Source organism: Eublepharis macularius, chromosome 2, assembly GCF_028583425.1.
Source record: "Eublepharis macularius isolate TG4126 chromosome 2, MPM_Emac_v1.0, whole genome shotgun sequence".
NCBI classification, from domain to species: Eukaryota; Metazoa; Chordata; class Lepidosauria; order Squamata; family Eublepharidae; genus Eublepharis; species Eublepharis macularius.
In genome coordinates, this window is record NC_072791.1 from 4,764,414 (window position 1) to 4,781,034 (window position 16,621).

The following is a 16,621-nucleotide window of genomic DNA, read 5'->3' on the forward strand; positions in this document are numbered from 1 at the left end:
TGTTCTGAGCCTTTATTGATACACTATCAGTTCCAGGAGTGCTTAGCAATAATAATACAGTCGAAGATAGACTCAGGGTGATCTTGACAGGCTGAAAAAAGGGGCTAAAACTAACAAAATGAAATTCAACAGAGATAAATGTAAAGTTTTGCAATTCAGTAGAAAGAAATCAAATGCATAATTATAGGATGGTGGAAACATGTCTTGGCAGTAGTACATGTGAAAAGGATTTAGGGGTCTTAGTGGATCATACACTGAACATAAATCAGCAGAGTGATACAATAGGTAAAAAAGGCAAATGAGATTTTGAGCTGCATCAAGAGAAGTATACTGTCCAGATCACATAAAGCGATGGTACCACTTTGCTCTGGTTAGATCTCACTTGGAGTCCTGTGTTTAATTTGGGGCACCACCGTTTAAGATGGATATTGACAAGCTAGAACATGCTCAAAGGAGGGCAACAAAGACGGTGAGAGGTCTGGACACCAAGTCCTATGAGGAAAGGGTGACAGCCTGAAGAAGAGACAACTGAGAAGTGATACGATAGCCCTCTTCCAAGTATTTGAAGGGCTGTCACATAGAGGATGTTTCCTGCTGCACCAGAGATCAGAACAGAACCAACATATTAAAATTAAACTGAAAGAGGTTTGGGCTATATATTAAGAAGAACTTCCTGACAGTTAGAGCGGTCCCTCAGTGGAACAGGCTTCCTCAAGAGGTGGTGGGCTCTCCTTTGGGGGTTTTTAAGCAGAGACTAAATGGCCATCTGACAGCCAGGCTGATTCTATGACTTGGTATGAACTTAGGCAGATTGTGAGGAGGAGGGCGGGAAAGGATGAACCAGTGATCAGTTCTCATGGCCCTTTCTTATGTGTCCAGGGTAATGCCAACCACCACTTTGGGGTCAGGAAGGAGTTTTCCTTCAGGCCAGACTTGCCAGGGATCCCGGAGATTTTTTGCCTTCCTCTGGGCACAGAACAGGGGTCTCTGGGAAGTGAGGGGGGAGGAAGCTGTGAATTTCCTGCATTGGGCAGGGGATTGGACGAGACGATCCTTGGGATCCCTTCCAGCTCTACGTTTCAAAATGAGGGGGTGAATTCCTTTTTGTTTCCTTGGCTTACTCGTTCTTCCCGTCCTTCCGAAAGAATGACAACGATTCGGCCTTGCCGCTTGCGTCCAGTCCGACCCATTCGCTGTATAAGACGAATTGGACTTTTCTGAGCGTCAAAACAGATGATGAGGTCAACTTCTCCAATATCTAACCCTTCTTCTCCTACGCACGTGGAGACCAAAGTGTTGTAGCCGCCCGTACGGAAGTGTTTCACCACCTACAAAAGGATTGAACCACTTGACATTTTGCTTTACAGAAATCATTGTATGTTCGTTTTGTCTATAATTATGCAACCTGCTGTCTTCACACTACACTCATAGCCTACGCCTTCCCATGAAAATCCAGTGCAAAGAACCATGTGGCTTACCATAATAATTTACCCTGGGGGAGGCACATTGTTGAATTTATGGGCACTTTGGAAATTTCGAGAACAGTTAGTAGCACCACCACAAAATGTCAGCCGCAGGGTGGGGAGCGGGGGAGACACAACATTTTAAGATTCCAAGCCAAGCATCCTCCTGTGATGGAGGCAGCTGTCTGCAAATGGGTGTTCCCTGCATGCCGAGGAGTGATGCCTCCTGCGTTCTTCTGAAGCACTTCCTATTTCAATAAAGTGGAAGATGGCCAGGATTGGCTCTTCCCTTTGGAGAAGAGATGCTTTGGAGTAGAAGCACGTCGGTGCCAGGAAACACACTGGCAGGCACCAGGGCACCCACAGGTACCACACCAGGGGGAGGTCATTGATCTGCAAATTAATTTCTATGGATTAATGCTGCATAGTTGGGTTTTAGGCGTATGATGAGACCCCGATTTTGAAATTTTAATAATGCAGGAATATTACAGGCTTGGCCAATAGTGATGTTTCGACAGACACCAGAGATAATGTGTATAAAAAAAAATCAATGGTGGTTGTGGATTTTCCGGGCTGTATTGCCGTGGTCTTGGCATTGTAGTTCCTGACGTTTTGCCAGCAGCTGTGGATGGCATCTTCAGAGGTGTAGCACCAAAAGACAGAGATCTCTCAGCATCACAGTCACACTGTGATCTCCCACTGTGACAGTGAGAGATCTCTGTCTTTTGGTGCTACACCTCTGAAGATGCCAGTTTGGTGTAGTGGTTAAGAGCACGGGACTCTAATCTGGAGAGCCGGGTTTGATTCCCCACTCCTCCACAAAGCCAGCTGGGTGACCTTGGGCGAGTCACAGTTCTCTTGAGCTCTCTTAGCCCCACCCACCTCACAGGGTGATTGTTGTGGGGTAATAATAACACTTTGTAAACCGCTCTGAGTGGGCATTAAGTTGTCCTGAAGGGCGGTATATAAATCGAATGTTATTATTATGCCAGCCACAGCTGCTGGCGAAACATCAGGAACTACAATGCCAAGACCACGGCTATACAGCCCGGAAAATCCACAACAACCATCGTTCTCCGGCCATGAAAGCCTTCGACAATATGTATAAAAAATCAATTGCACATGCTATACGACCACAAGAACAGAACTGCCATGAGCTCACTTCAAGCACCTGCTAAACCATCCACATTCTAATCAGTTGCCGCAATATTCCAAACAGCGTTCCCATGGCACTCCGACTCTTTGGAAGAGCAGTTCACCATCACGTTGGTGCAGTATTTCTTTGCCCGCAAGGTTCTCTGTCCAGTCATTTTGTCTCATTACCTCGAGCTGCTCCTTCTGTGTAAAACCTTTTGCGTTCTTGCCTGTAGAATGCCCCACAAAAGTCATGACCCGAACAACTGGATGGTGCCGACTTAGCATCTCCGCAATTTCATGGACGCTGTCACGGAAAGAGGAGAAGATCATGACTCTGGTATCAGCAGGTCTGCTTTCAGCTGGGCTCTGATCTATTTAATAGAGAGAGAGAAAGCAAGTTATCACAAGACACCGATTCAGCGCATAAGCTACACGGCCCTAACTCTATCCATTTCACTAAAAGACAGCAGCGGACTAAAAATACAATAATATAGTAAGTACTCCCATAAAAACCTAACCAACCACCTTTGATCATCTTTAGGGTCCCTGCTTCAGGTTCCCCCCTCCCCCATTATTTGAGGCTAGATTAATGACTACTTAAGAAATGGCCTTCATGGTTGTAACACCAAACCAAATTTGTAGTAGTGTATGAGCTTTTGCGAGTCACAGCTCACTTCTTCAGATACATCTAGAATGTGAGTCCATCTGTGCCACCTTATCCAATCACACCTGCTATTGTCCTTCATTGGCTATTGTCATTCGGCTTTTGTAATCAACTCTCCAATATATAAGGACAGATGGACTCACATTCTAGCTGTATCTGAAGAAGTGAGCTGTGACTCATACCCTATCACAAATTTTGTTAGTCTTAAAAGTACTGCTGGACTCTTACTTTTCTACCACCACAATTTTTTCCGTCAACATGTGGGTGGGAGAATGCAGACACTATGGATTAACCCTTTCAGGACAAATCAGAGACCTACCTCCATGATCCTTCCAGGATCTGAAGTGTTCTACAACAACATCTTCCAGTTTCTTTAACTTTGGGTGACTATAGATGAATGGTTTCATTTTTTCAGTTCCTGTAACTCCAAGAGATTGTGTTTTTTAATCCAAAGCTTTGAGGCATCTTTACCTTTATCACCCACCTCATGAAATCTTTCCATTCCAGAATATTTTAGCACCTCAGTAAGAAGAAGATCAAGATGGGTAGCTATGTTAGTCTGTGTGTAGCAATAGAAAAGAGCAAGGGTTCAGTAGCACCTATAAGACCACAAATTGTTAGTCTTATAGGTGCTACTGGACTCTTACTCTTCTCAATAAGAAAAGTTAGACACAATAAAATTGTTAGGTATCGTTGAGGATTCATTTTTCTAAATAAAAAGAAACAAAAAGGACTACATTTATTTAAAACTAAATTGAAAGTTGCTCCAAAACTACTGAACAACCTTCTTTTATATCTAATTTTCCTCCCCTGCCAGGAAATTTTCTGACGCTGTATTTTTCCATGGAAAAATTTCCACCCCTTCTGTAAATATACTGTCTGTTTATCTGTCGTCGTCAGGGCTGTTGTGCTGCAAATCAGTCACATTAGTTGGGCTAAATGTGGGATAGGATGCAGCAGCCCGAATATTGTCAGGGACCAGAAAAATGGAAGCATTCCTCATCTATATTAAACCAGCTACACTGGCTGCCAGTTTGTTTCTGAGTCCAATTCAAGGTGCTGGTTATGACCTTTAAAGCCCTTCATGGCCTGGAACCCAAAAATCACATACCTAAAGGACCACCTCCTCCCATACCTCCCTTCTGCCAACTCCCACTCTCGGGCTGCCACTTACTGGCTGTTCCACCTAAGGTAGCCTGCCTGGCATCAAACAGAGCCCAGATCTCTACTGCAGCTCTCACTTTATGGAACAGGCTCTCTGAAGAGGTGAGAAATGTTTAGAAGACACAGCATGACCATTTTATTTGCCAGGATTTTCATGGAGTATAAATTGCAGGTATCTTTGTGGGGGAGTGGGGTTATTTGGCGTTTTATGTTGTCAGTGTCAAACAGTGATTTTTAAATATATATATATATGATCTGTAAGCAGCCTTGAACCATAAGGAAAGACAGGATATAAATATTTTAATAAATAAAAATAAAGGACAAAAGGTCCCTAGGGATCTTTCCAGCTACCTGAGTGGCACTGTGGGCAGGGGCAACAGAGAATCTATCTACGACTTCACCCTGCATTTAAGGTGCTTTTCATCCCTCAGCAGCATCAGTTACCATAACAAATGGCATTGCTATATTTTGAGTACCAAAAAAAATGCCAACCTGATCTCGTGTTGCCATTTGCCAGAGTCACAGATGTCTCCACAAACGTGCTTTCAAGAAGATTATACAATGCCATGAACTCCTCGTTACGACTTAGTTCGTTTTTGGCACGAGTCATACCTTTAAGAGAAAGACGAGTTTAAAGATGTTACTTTAACACCTACCTTGCACTTCATTCTGCAGATCATCAACCATAAGAGGAAAGCAAAGCCATAGATCAGACATAATGTGAAATTATTTCACAGGTTTAATGCTATTTAAGAGTGTATATTAAAACATATACATGACTTGAGCAAGCTTGTCTTTGTCAAGTCAGAAGCAAAAAGAAGCCACTCAGTTATCAGCAGAAAGTATCTGACAAAGACAAACCGGCTCAGATGTGTATATATTTTAATATACATTCTCGTGGCTTAGGCTCTTCATATCTGCAAAACCACCGCTCCCCTTATGTTCCCACCACAGCAGCTTTGCTCATCTGAACATGGCCTTCTGCAGATACCACCCTGCATTTGGGATAGATCAACAACCGCCTGTACATGCGCTTTCTCTGAGGTAGCCCCCACCTTGTGGAATGGCCCTGCCTGAGGAGGTCAGGGAAGCTCCCACTCTCCTGGTTTTCCTCAAACGATGGAAGGACTTTCTACTCAGATTATAGGACTATGTCATAAGAAATAGCTCAAAGAGACACCTCGGTAAGGGGCAGGGACTGTAGACTAGGCTACTTAGTACTACTGTCTGCTGACGTAGATATGCTCCTACTGAGTAGTTGGACGTTGCTCAAGATGTCATGTTAATTACTTATACTTTAATTCAGGATGGTTCCATCCATGTGTTCAGCTCCATGCTAATTTTTCAAATTTGCAGCCACCACACCCTATTGTATCTGTTTTCAATGAACATCCCAGCTGTTGATCATATTATACTTTTGCTCTGTGAATGTCCTAACTATTGATCATATTGTATTCACTTGCAGTATGTAATCTGCCTTGGATCTCAGTGAGAAAGGCAGATTATAAATAAACAAAAACAATCATAATAATTAACAAACCTGTAAAATAATGTCACACTATTGCCAATCTATGGGTTTGCTTTCATCTTACGGTTAAATTCTGCCACTATTCATCTCAGCCTGATCTAAGTACTTTTACATCTGCCATCAAGATGCCAGAATTAGCATTCTCCGGAATTTAGCCAAAGAAAGCTTATCAGGGTCCAATTTTCAACAATTAACTGCAACGTGGGTTTGCTCTTCTAGTCTGCATCCAGAACTAGTGGATAGCTTTCCGGTAATGGAGGAAGTGCTATTATTTTTTTGTCTAACAATAAGAGCCATATTAACCTGCTCAGAGACCCTGCTCTGTGTAGCCCCACCACCAGCAGAGGTAAGGTCTTGTGCATGAGACACAGGGCTTTCGAATAAGCTCAAGCTGAAGTAGTCATTAATAGGTCTTTTTAACTTAGAACTCCCACAGGGTTGACAGATTGTTTTTTAAAGCTGCTCATTTGGTAATGTTGATTCTGTATTCCAAATCTGACAGCCTTTTCTTCTAACAATATTGTGTTTTATCTGTTAAACTGGAAGGTCTCACACCTTTCAAGATCCTAACAAAAAGCTCCCCAAAATAATAACAACAACAACATTCGATTTATATACCGCCCTTCAGGACAACTTAATGCCCACTCAGGACTTCCGGTTTGGGATTCATGGAGGTCTAACGCAGCTCCACTTGCGGAGCTGACCGGACTGCCGTTTTAACCGGCCGGCGGGGTGAAAATAGCCCGCGGCCGACTGCTCTCAGGCGGGGAGCAGGCAAAGAACGCTCAAGACCCTAGGGTGAGCTAGATCTCGGATGAGGGGGGGCTCTACACAACGGGTCCCCTCCTGATCCTTGAGGTCCCACCTTGCGACGGGTCGGCTATAATCTCTGCGGCAGTTTTGGGGCCAATTCGGCTGGCATAAGACCTACATACCCAAGCTTCGATTGGGGGAAGAAGCTGAGAGGAGAACTTAAAATCGAAACAGCGATTACAACCCGAGAAAAGTGGAGAGAAGGTAAAGATCATTATCTTCTGATACGGGACAGATTGATAAAAACAGAGAGAAAAAAAAGTAGATTTTTAAACTGCAACAGACTAGTGAAAAGGAGGGGAAGACTCGGCAGGAATTGTATTTGAAAAGAGACTAAGTTTAAAGAAGTTATTAAAGAAATTGGATTATTGTTTTGAATACCTGTGGCTTTGGAGCTGTGAGAAAAAGACACCATCGCGAGATCTGCTGTGGGAAGACGGGAGACAGGAAGTGCGTAATAACAATAGAGTGGCTGGAGAGAAGCGGCCCTTGCTGGAGGGCAGGAAGTAGGGAATCGCCATTTTTGAAAGGGGAAGGGTCGCGGCTTCAGCGGAAGAGGAAGTAGGCCATCTTGGATTACAAAATCATAGAGAAACCATAGAGAAAAGACGCCCGACATTTTGGACTCCTTAAAATTTAATTTTTATAAGAAGACCGGGACATTTAAAATAGAAAAACGTTAAATTTTACGCCACGGAGTTAAGGAAGAGAGCGGATTCGTGGGAGCGAGCTAAAGCAAGCCCCACGATGTCAAAAAAAGAGTGGCAATCGGCAATAGAAAACCTGGATAAAAACCTGGACAAAAAACTTTTAGATATGATTAAAGAACTTAAGGACACGAAATTGGAGCTGATAAAAGAGGTTAAAGAGGTTACACAGACAGTAAAATCGGAGCTGTCAGAAGTGAAAAAAGGTATGGAAACAATACGAAGTGAATTACAAGGAACGCAGCAGAGAGTTAAAACAGTAGAAGACGCGATGGAGAATTTAGCAGACACGCAACAAACAGAGATGAGATTGGTGAAGGGGAGAATGTCAGTTGCAGAAACTAAACATATGGAGAAGCAGCTACGTTTTCGTGGCTTGCCAGAAGTGGAAGGAAAGTCAGCGCAAGAACAGATGACTGAGGTGTTGGCTGAATACCTGGGGAAGGAGGAGGAGGAAGTTGTGGCTATCCTAGATGTGGCATACCGTGTGAATTCGAGAATAGCAACCCAGAGGAAACTACCAAGAGATGTGATTGTGCAGTTTACAACACGAAATATGAAAGAGAGGATTGTGACAAAACAGTTTCAAGATCCATTGGAGATTGATGGCAAGACGATCATTATAATGAAGGAACTGCCCAGATCAGTGTTACTGGACCGGAAAAAATATAAAGTGCTAATTCAGATTTTGAAGGACATGAAAATCAGGTACAGATGGGAGTTACCGGAAGGAGTGTCCTTTGAGTTTGGAGGGGCCAAAAAACGCATCAGATCTGAGCGAGAGATGGAGCGATTTATCAAGGACAATGAAAAAGACTTACCAACAAGATCATGAGTATGGAGTGTAAAGTATTATCTTGGAATGTAAATGGACTAAACTCACCGAATAAGAGGAAAAATATTTTTCACTGGCTACTAAAACAAAAATGTGACATTGTTTGTTTGCAAGAGACCCATATTAGAAAACAGGATGTAAAATATTTAAAATCTGGAAAACTGGGCAAAGAATTTGTAGCGGCCTCCAACAAGAAAAAAAGAGGAGTGGTGTTGTACATAAAAGAGGAGCTACAGCCAAAATTTGTTATGAGAGATGTGGAAGCTAGATTTGTAGCAGTGGAATGCATTTGGAACTTAAAGAGAGTGTTGGTAGTCGGACTTTATGCACCTAACGGTGCAAAAGAAAGCTTCTTTGAGGATTTAAGGAAGCATTTAGACGATCTTGCATATGACCAGATAATTCTTGCTGGAGACTTCAATGGAGTGACAGACTTGGAACTAGACAAAAAGACTACAACGGCACAAAAGAAAAGAGGATTATTACCAAAGCTTTTTTTTGAGTTGATTCAACAAGAGACTCTTGAAGATGTATGGAGGAGAGAATATCCTAAAAGCAGACAGTTTACTTTCTATTCTGCAAGGCATTCTACATTATCAAGAATTGATAAGATCTGGGCCTCAAAAGACTTAGCATTATGGACTAAGGAGGTAGAAATAATGCCGATGGTAGGCTCAGATCACAACCCAATTATGTGGAAATTTGGAAAAAGGAGAAAAAGGAAAGCATGGAGAATAAATGAGGACTTGTTACAGGAAAGAGAGAATATGGAAATATTGAGAAGAGAGACAAAGTTTTTTATACAATACAACGTGAATAAAGAAGTACCAACCAATAAAGTTTGGGATGCTTACAAGGCGGTTGTAAGGGGCATACTAATGGACTTAAATGGTAGAGCAAGAAAGAAGAAAGAGGAGAAAAGACAAGAGATTGAGGAGAAAATAAAAGCCAAAGAAATACAGCTAAAAAAGAGACCAGGGAAAAAGAAGGTATACCAGGAAATTAAAATACTTCAAGAACAGCTAACAGCAATGAGCAATAAAGAATTGGAGTGGAATCTTAAAAGACTGAATCAAAAAGCGTTTGAGGGTGCTAATAAACCTGGGAAGTACCTGGCATGGCAATTGAAGAAGAAAAGGGAAAAGAAAATAATAAATAAAATTTGCGAAGATAACAAAACGTATTTGGAGCAGACTACCATTAGTAGAGCCTTTTATAAATTCTACGCTAAGCTGTATAATAAAAAAGAAGTAAACAAAGAATCAATAGCGTCATATTTGGAGAAAACCAAACTTCCAGAAATCTCGGAAGCTTGGAGAAATAAGTTGAACAGTGAAGTAACTGACGAGGAAATAAGTAAGGCAATACAATCTGCAAATCTAGGAAAGGCGCCAGGGCCAGATGGACTTACGGCTAAATTCTATAAGACAATGGCTAATGAACTGGCACCATTCCTAAAAGAGGTGATGAATGGGGTTTTAAGGGATCAAAGGATTCCAGACACTTGGAGTGAAGCGAATATATCATTGATCCCAAAAGAGGGCCAAGACCTGACTAACGTGAAAAATTATAGACCTATATCGCTTCTCAATAATGACTATAAAATTTTTGCGAAGATATTGGCGGAGAGATTGAAGGGGTGGCTCTCGGAAGTCATAGAGGAGGAACAAGTAGGCTTTTTGCCAGACAGACAAATAAGAGACAATTTAAGGACAGTGATCAATGCTATTGAATATTATGACAAGCGTTGTGACAAAGAGGTTGGTTTCTTCTTTGTAGACGCTGAAAAAGCGTTTGACAATTTAAACTGGGACTTTATGTTTGCCACTATGGAAAAGCTACAATTGGGAGAAAGATTCATCAGAGCAATTAAGGAAATTTATAGAGACCAGACTGCAGCAATCGTGGTGAATGATGAATTGACCAAGAAATTGACGATAAGTAAAGGAACAAGACAAGGTTGCCCGTTATCTCCATTGTTGTTCATTTTAGTATTGGAGATTCTGATGATACAAATACGTCAAGATGAGGAAATTCGTGGAATAAAAATAAAGGACTATTCATATAAGGTCAGAGCATTTGCGGATGACATAATGTTAATTGTAGAGGACCCATTGGAGAACATGCCAAGAGTGATAGATAAGATCAAGGAGTTTGGAGACTTGGCAGGTTTCTTCATTAACAAAAAGAAGTCAAAGATATTATGCAAAAACATGACTAAGCAGAAACAACAATTGTTAATGGAAACAACGGATTGTGAAGTAACAAGTAAAGTGAAATATTTGGGAGTCGAATTAACTGCAAAGAACATAGATCTATTCAAAAACAATTATGAAAAACTATGGACTCAGATAGAGAGAGACTTGATTAAATGGAATAGATTGAATTTGTCATGGTTGGGCAGGATTGCAGCAGTTAAGATGAATGTGTTACCAAGAGTAATGTTTTTGCTACAGACAATACCAATCATCAGAGACTCTAAACAATTTGAAAAATGGCAGAGGAAAATATCAGATTTTGTTTGGGCAGGCAAGAAGCCTCGAGTGAAAGTGAAAGTTTTACAAGATGCAAAGGAAAGAGGCGGAATGCAACTGCCCAATCTGAGACTTTATCATGATGCAATCTGCCTAGTTTGGTTGAAAGAATGGATGACATTAAAGAACAAGAAACTATTAGCCCTAGAGGGATATAAAAAAATATTTGGATGGCACGCATATTTATGGCATGACAAAGTAAAGGTCAACTCGATGTTCCTGCATCACTTTGTTCGGAGAAGTCTACACATAATCTGGAAGAAGTACAGAATTTATCTACAAGAAGGAACCTCTTTGTGGGTGGTTCCATATGAGGTGATAGACCCGAGAGCTGTTGACAATGAACAACAATGTTTAACGTACAAAGAAATAACTAAAATTGAAGCATCCAAACTCAGAATAAAGACACAAGAGGAACTATCACCTAACTACGACTGGTTCCAGTATAGACAGATCAGAGACTTATATAATTCGGACTCTGTAAAGGGAGGTATACGAATAGAGAATTCGGAACTAGAGCAGACCCTTCTTAAAGAAGATAAGAAAAGAATATCCAAGGTATACCAAGTACTGTTGAAGTGGTATACCGAGGATGAGATAGTTAAAACACAAATGGTGAAATGGGCTATAAACTTTAATAAAGAAATAACAATGGAGGCATGGGAATACTTGTGGAAAACTACAATGAAGACAACGACATGTACTAATATCAAAGAGAACATTTACAAAATGATCTATCGTTGGTACATGACACCAAAGAAGATTGCGCTAGGGAATTTGAATACTTCTAATAAATGCTGGAAATGTAAGAAGCATGAGGGCTCCCTCTATCATATGTGGTGGTCGTGTGAGGTAGCCAGGCAGTACTGGGGGGAAATAATAAGAGAAATGAGTGAAATTTTACAATTTCAATTTAATAAGAACCCAGAACTCCTGCTACTGAACTTGGGAATGGAGGGAATTCCAGCCCAACACAGGACGTTGATATTTTATATGACAGCAGCAGCTAGACTTTTGTATGCGCAAAAATGGAAAGTACAAGAAGTGCCAACTATTGAAGATTGGACTTACAAATTGCTGTATATGGCTGAAATGGACAAGATGACAAGAAAACTGAGAGATCTGGACTCAGGGCAGTTCAACACAGACTGGGAGAAGCTGAAACAATACCTGGAGAAGAAATGGGAGGTGGGAGGAAAACTGTGGCAGTTTGAGAACTACTGAAGTACTGAAGTAGAGGGGGGAGACTTTACCGGGGGGAGAAGAGATAAATGTGAATTAATAAGCAGTCAGATTAATAGATTGACATATATATAGATATATATAGGTTAACAAACAGAACATAGAGAAAATAATTAATTATAAGGACTAAATATAAGGATTGATTAACTAACAATATTTTCTTTCTTTCTGATAAGTTTTGTACCAAACTGAATGTCTGAAGATATAGATGGGTCAAATTGATTGACTACGTGAGGAGAGATATATAGAATTATTATAAAAAGATAGAATGAGTAATATATAGAGAATAAGTCAAATTGTTTGATATAAACGAATGTATGATCTATATGGTTTATGATATATAGAAATATCTGAAATTGAAAAATTGGGATAAATTGTTTATCTAAGATGGAAACAAAGACTTACAGTTTGGGCATACAATGTTAAAAATAGTTAAGGATGTACTGCTTAGAATAATGGAGAATATATATTTGTTTTAGATAGAGGAAGCTAATAAAAGTAAGGGAAAGGGGACAAAGGGTGGGAAAGCTGTTGGAAGTCAACAAAAAGGGGGGGAAAGGGAGGGGGTTAGAGATGAAAAAATTGGGGAAAATTGAATGTAAATGTGGAAATAATGGATTCTAACCCAATAAAAATTTTTCAAAAAAAAAAAAATTAATGCCCACTCAGAGTGGTTTACAAAGTATGTTGCTGTTATCTCCACAACAACCATCACCCTGTGAGGTGGGTAGGGCTGAGAGAGCGCTGAGAGAGCTGTGACTGACCCAAGGTCACCCAGCCGGCTGCAAGCGGAGGAGTGGATAATCAAACCCAGTTCTCCAGATTAGAGTTCTGCCGCTCTTAACCACTACACCAAACAGGCTCGCTGGTTGAGATGTTGCATTAAATCCATTGGATTAACTCCAACGGATGTAAAAGCCATAATGGAAGATTATAACCATCACCTCTATTTCCCAATAATTTCCAAAGGTTTTTTAAAAACTGTTTAAGTTCAGTGTGGTTTGCAGGTCTCTACAAAGAATGTAATATCCAAAACTCAGGCAAATTGTTAATGTCAAGAACTGATTGAGAAAGGCCGTCAGAGCACGCTTCCTTGCAAAGGTAACCCTTACCTTTTGAACCATCCATAATTCCACGTAAGAAGATATACAGCGATCGCATTCCCATTTGCAGCAGCAGCTCATAACCATGATACAGACTAATACAAAGAGCAAAATCTCCTTCTATTATACCCTGCTGCACCCCCTAGGAGACAACAAATCCAGTTATACACGTTTATATACTACAATATTTGTTCTGTGATCTTTTCTATGAAATGTGGAAAAAAATGATAATAAATGTGATTCTCATCCACAGGTGGTTCATCTCTCGAACAAGATGTAACAGCTATATTGGTTTTAGGCAAATTGACTCGTGGAGTATGATACAGAAACAAATTTGGGGGATATCAGCATATGAAGCTGGCTTTATAAAGATCAAATTGCTTCGACTGGCAACAGCGGTTAGGTCTCGGGCAGAGAGGTCTTTCAGCTCTGCTACTCAAGATCCCTTGCCTGGAGACGCAAGGGATTGGGTCTGGGACTGCGCATAAATCAAACGTATGCTCTGCCACTGAGCCAAGGCCCTCAGAATACAATCTGAGCTGCACCAGCTGTCTACTTTGGTGAGGCCAAGCCTCAGGGACAGAGCATTTGTCCAGCATGCAGGAGGTCCGAGGTCCAATGCCTGGCGCGACAGACAAGAGGCATCCAACCCCTGGCTGCCAAGCCACCAGTCATATGCAGGTGCCAATATGGATATGGCTGCAACATTCAATCAGTTTGAAGAGGGCTGACAAAAAGTTGGTGGAAGCACTGGCCCTGGGCAGTCAGAGGTCTGTCTCTGGGAGCAAGCAGACATGCTAGCTTGGTGTCCAACTCTGGGAGGGAGGGAGGGAGGGCAAACCACACATAAAAAGAGTCTGTATCCAGGGTGGAACAGACTGGGTAGGAAGGAAACCCTGTCAGTGGGTCTAATCTGGTTCCAGCCATTCCTTCAAATAAGTGGAAATCGGCTGTAGAGTCTCTGAATTGTGCTGATTTGTACATACCATTTTCCTGCAGTGTAACATGGGAAGAAGATAACATTCTACCTCAAACTGAACTCAAGGGCCACTTTGTTTATGGTCTATTCCTCATGATTCTAACCCACTCCTGCAGAAGCCCCTAACCTTTACAAACCTTTGGAATTTTGACACAGGGCAGTGGGCACAACCAGAAAATGACTGGCACAGGAAGTGGAGCCAACTACAGAATGTCAGAGAGGGAAGCTATGCAGAACTCTTCAGCATTTCAGGCGAAAGCTCATGTTTAACAGGATGCCATTTAAAATAAACATGTTTTTAAAAAATATTTTCTTGCATATACGCACAGTAACGCAGTGAAGATCCTGTTGGTGGCAGCTGTTGCTGAAACCATTTTTAAAAACTCTGCACAGCCAATCACACCTCCGATGGCAAAAGTGCCACCTGGCCCCACACATTTTCTAAAAACATTTAATGGGAACAAGGAAAGGTATCAGCAGACACCATGTGCTCATGAGTACCATGCTGGGGACCTCTGCACTACTCTATAATCCTAGAAACTGATTCTTACACTATACTGCCATCAAGTACCACCTCAGAGGAGGGGGAACATACCTAAACTCCTCTGAAATGATAGGAGCCTGTCAACTGGCACCTCCAGTTAAAAGAATCAGATTGCAGGTGATGTGAAAGACCTCCACCTGAGACACTGGAGAGCTGCTGCCAGTCGGAATAGAAAATACTCACCTGGATTAACTAAGAATGTGACTCTGAAAGAAGACAGCTTCATGCGTTCATGCTTTACCAAAGGAGTATCACTATAGAGCTAACTGATATTTAAATTAATTCATTAAGTATAAGAGAGTCTTGAAATAACCTTAAAATCTTGAAATAACCTTAATCTATGTTCAATGTAGATATTCAGGTAGCAATCCAAAGCAACTGTACTTGGAATTATTCAATGGGGCTTACTCCAAGGAAAGCATTCTTACAGTCCAACTGTCCCAGTTACATTACTTTAGACTTACTGATGGGCCTGAAGAAGTAACAAGAAAGATGCATCCGCACAGAAGGGAGGAAGAGCTTGGGAGAGCATGGAACTCGTGCGGGTTAGTTCCCAGCATACAAGAGGAACGATACACAGAACCTCCCAGTGGTTTCTATTCTATATATGAGTGATTCCGCACACGTTGGATAATGCACTTCCAATCCTCTTTATAGATCATTTGGAACGGATTTTTTTGTGTGCGGAACAAAAAATCCACCTCAAACGATTGATAAAGTGCATTGAAAGTGCATTATCCAACGTGTGCGGAATCAGCCTACATTCCCACCCAGGAGTTTTCCATTTTGGTATTCAGGTGCTAAACGGGGGCTGAGACAGGTCATTCAAAACTTCAGGGGCTCACGTGGCATATCGGTCTCTCAGAACCATCCCTTGTTCGTTTGAAAGTGCCCTGGTAACAAGATCTCTTCCTTTGGGAACCTTTACACGTTAAGAAGAAAAGGAGCTTCCAGTGTTCCTTCAAAGGGCATTCAAAGATAAAAGCACTGTAGATACGCGTGGATTCTGAAAAATCCATTCTGTGTATACCCATTGTACATGTTTTAAACCCATAAATGAATGAATGAATGAATGAATGAATGAATGAATATATATATATATATATATATATATATATATATATATATATATATATATATATATATATATATAAAACAAAAAAAATATCTGGAACAGATTCAGACCATCTAGGATTTCCAAACATTGGAAATACCTTCTTAAGAGAATAATAACACAATTTGATAGTTAAACATTAATAGAGTTCACACTTTCCAAAACTGACACATGAAAGCAATTCTGAAAAGCACAGCACAATCTTACTTCACAGAGATACCTGTAATTGTATCCAGTTGAAAAATAATTTGAGGCTCCGTGGCATGGCCCTTAAACTGCTAGTGCAGCATATCGGCCAAGAGGCTGAACTGTGAAGCGGGAAATCCTCCCGCATCAACTCACACAGCAGGTTATCAAGCCGCAGCCTTTCAGTCCCCTCCCACCCCCAAATCTATAATACGGAAATGACACTGATGCACTTTGCAAGATCAGATTACCGAGATGATACTGGAAATAATTTGAACACCAAAAGCCACCATACGGCAAGAGCTATGGATGAAGTAAGAGAACAAGAGGCATCCATAGGAAGATTACACTGCCAAACGATATTTACCGAGAAGCATGATGCAGGGTTTTTCCTAAACTGATCTCTTGCCAGAATTATTTGATATTTTGTCAGAGCAGAAACCTCTCGCTGAGCTAAAACCCGGAACCGAATCAGTCGGCCGGCCAAAGCTTCCAGGACCTGTGTGCAAAGATAAGAACATGTGAGAAATCTGATGAAAACCTCCACTAAGCCTTTATCACCAACAGCACATTGGACATTACAGAACACAGAAGTCACTCTCTGTCCA

At 41.2% G+C, this 16,621-nt stretch overlaps 1 protein-coding gene across 1 annotated transcript in view; it reads right to left on the reverse strand.

The window, feature by feature from the left end:
* The window catches only part of FANCM (FA complementation group M), a 70,164-nt gene that overhangs the window by 29,186 nt on the left and 24,357 nt on the right, over positions 1-16,621 (reverse strand). Inside the window, exons 5-10 of the mRNA XM_054971715.1 lie at positions 16,381-16,512; positions 13,200-13,332; positions 4,921-5,040; positions 3,584-3,682; positions 2,787-2,971; positions 1,122-1,328 (exon numbers count right to left, since the gene is read on the reverse strand). Coding sequence (XP_054827690.1) covers positions 1,122-1,328; positions 2,787-2,971; positions 3,584-3,682; positions 4,921-5,040; positions 13,200-13,332; positions 16,381-16,512 — 876 coding nt within the window. The remainder of the gene's footprint in view (positions 1-1,121; positions 1,329-2,786; positions 2,972-3,583; positions 3,683-4,920; positions 5,041-13,199; positions 13,333-16,380; positions 16,513-16,621) is intronic.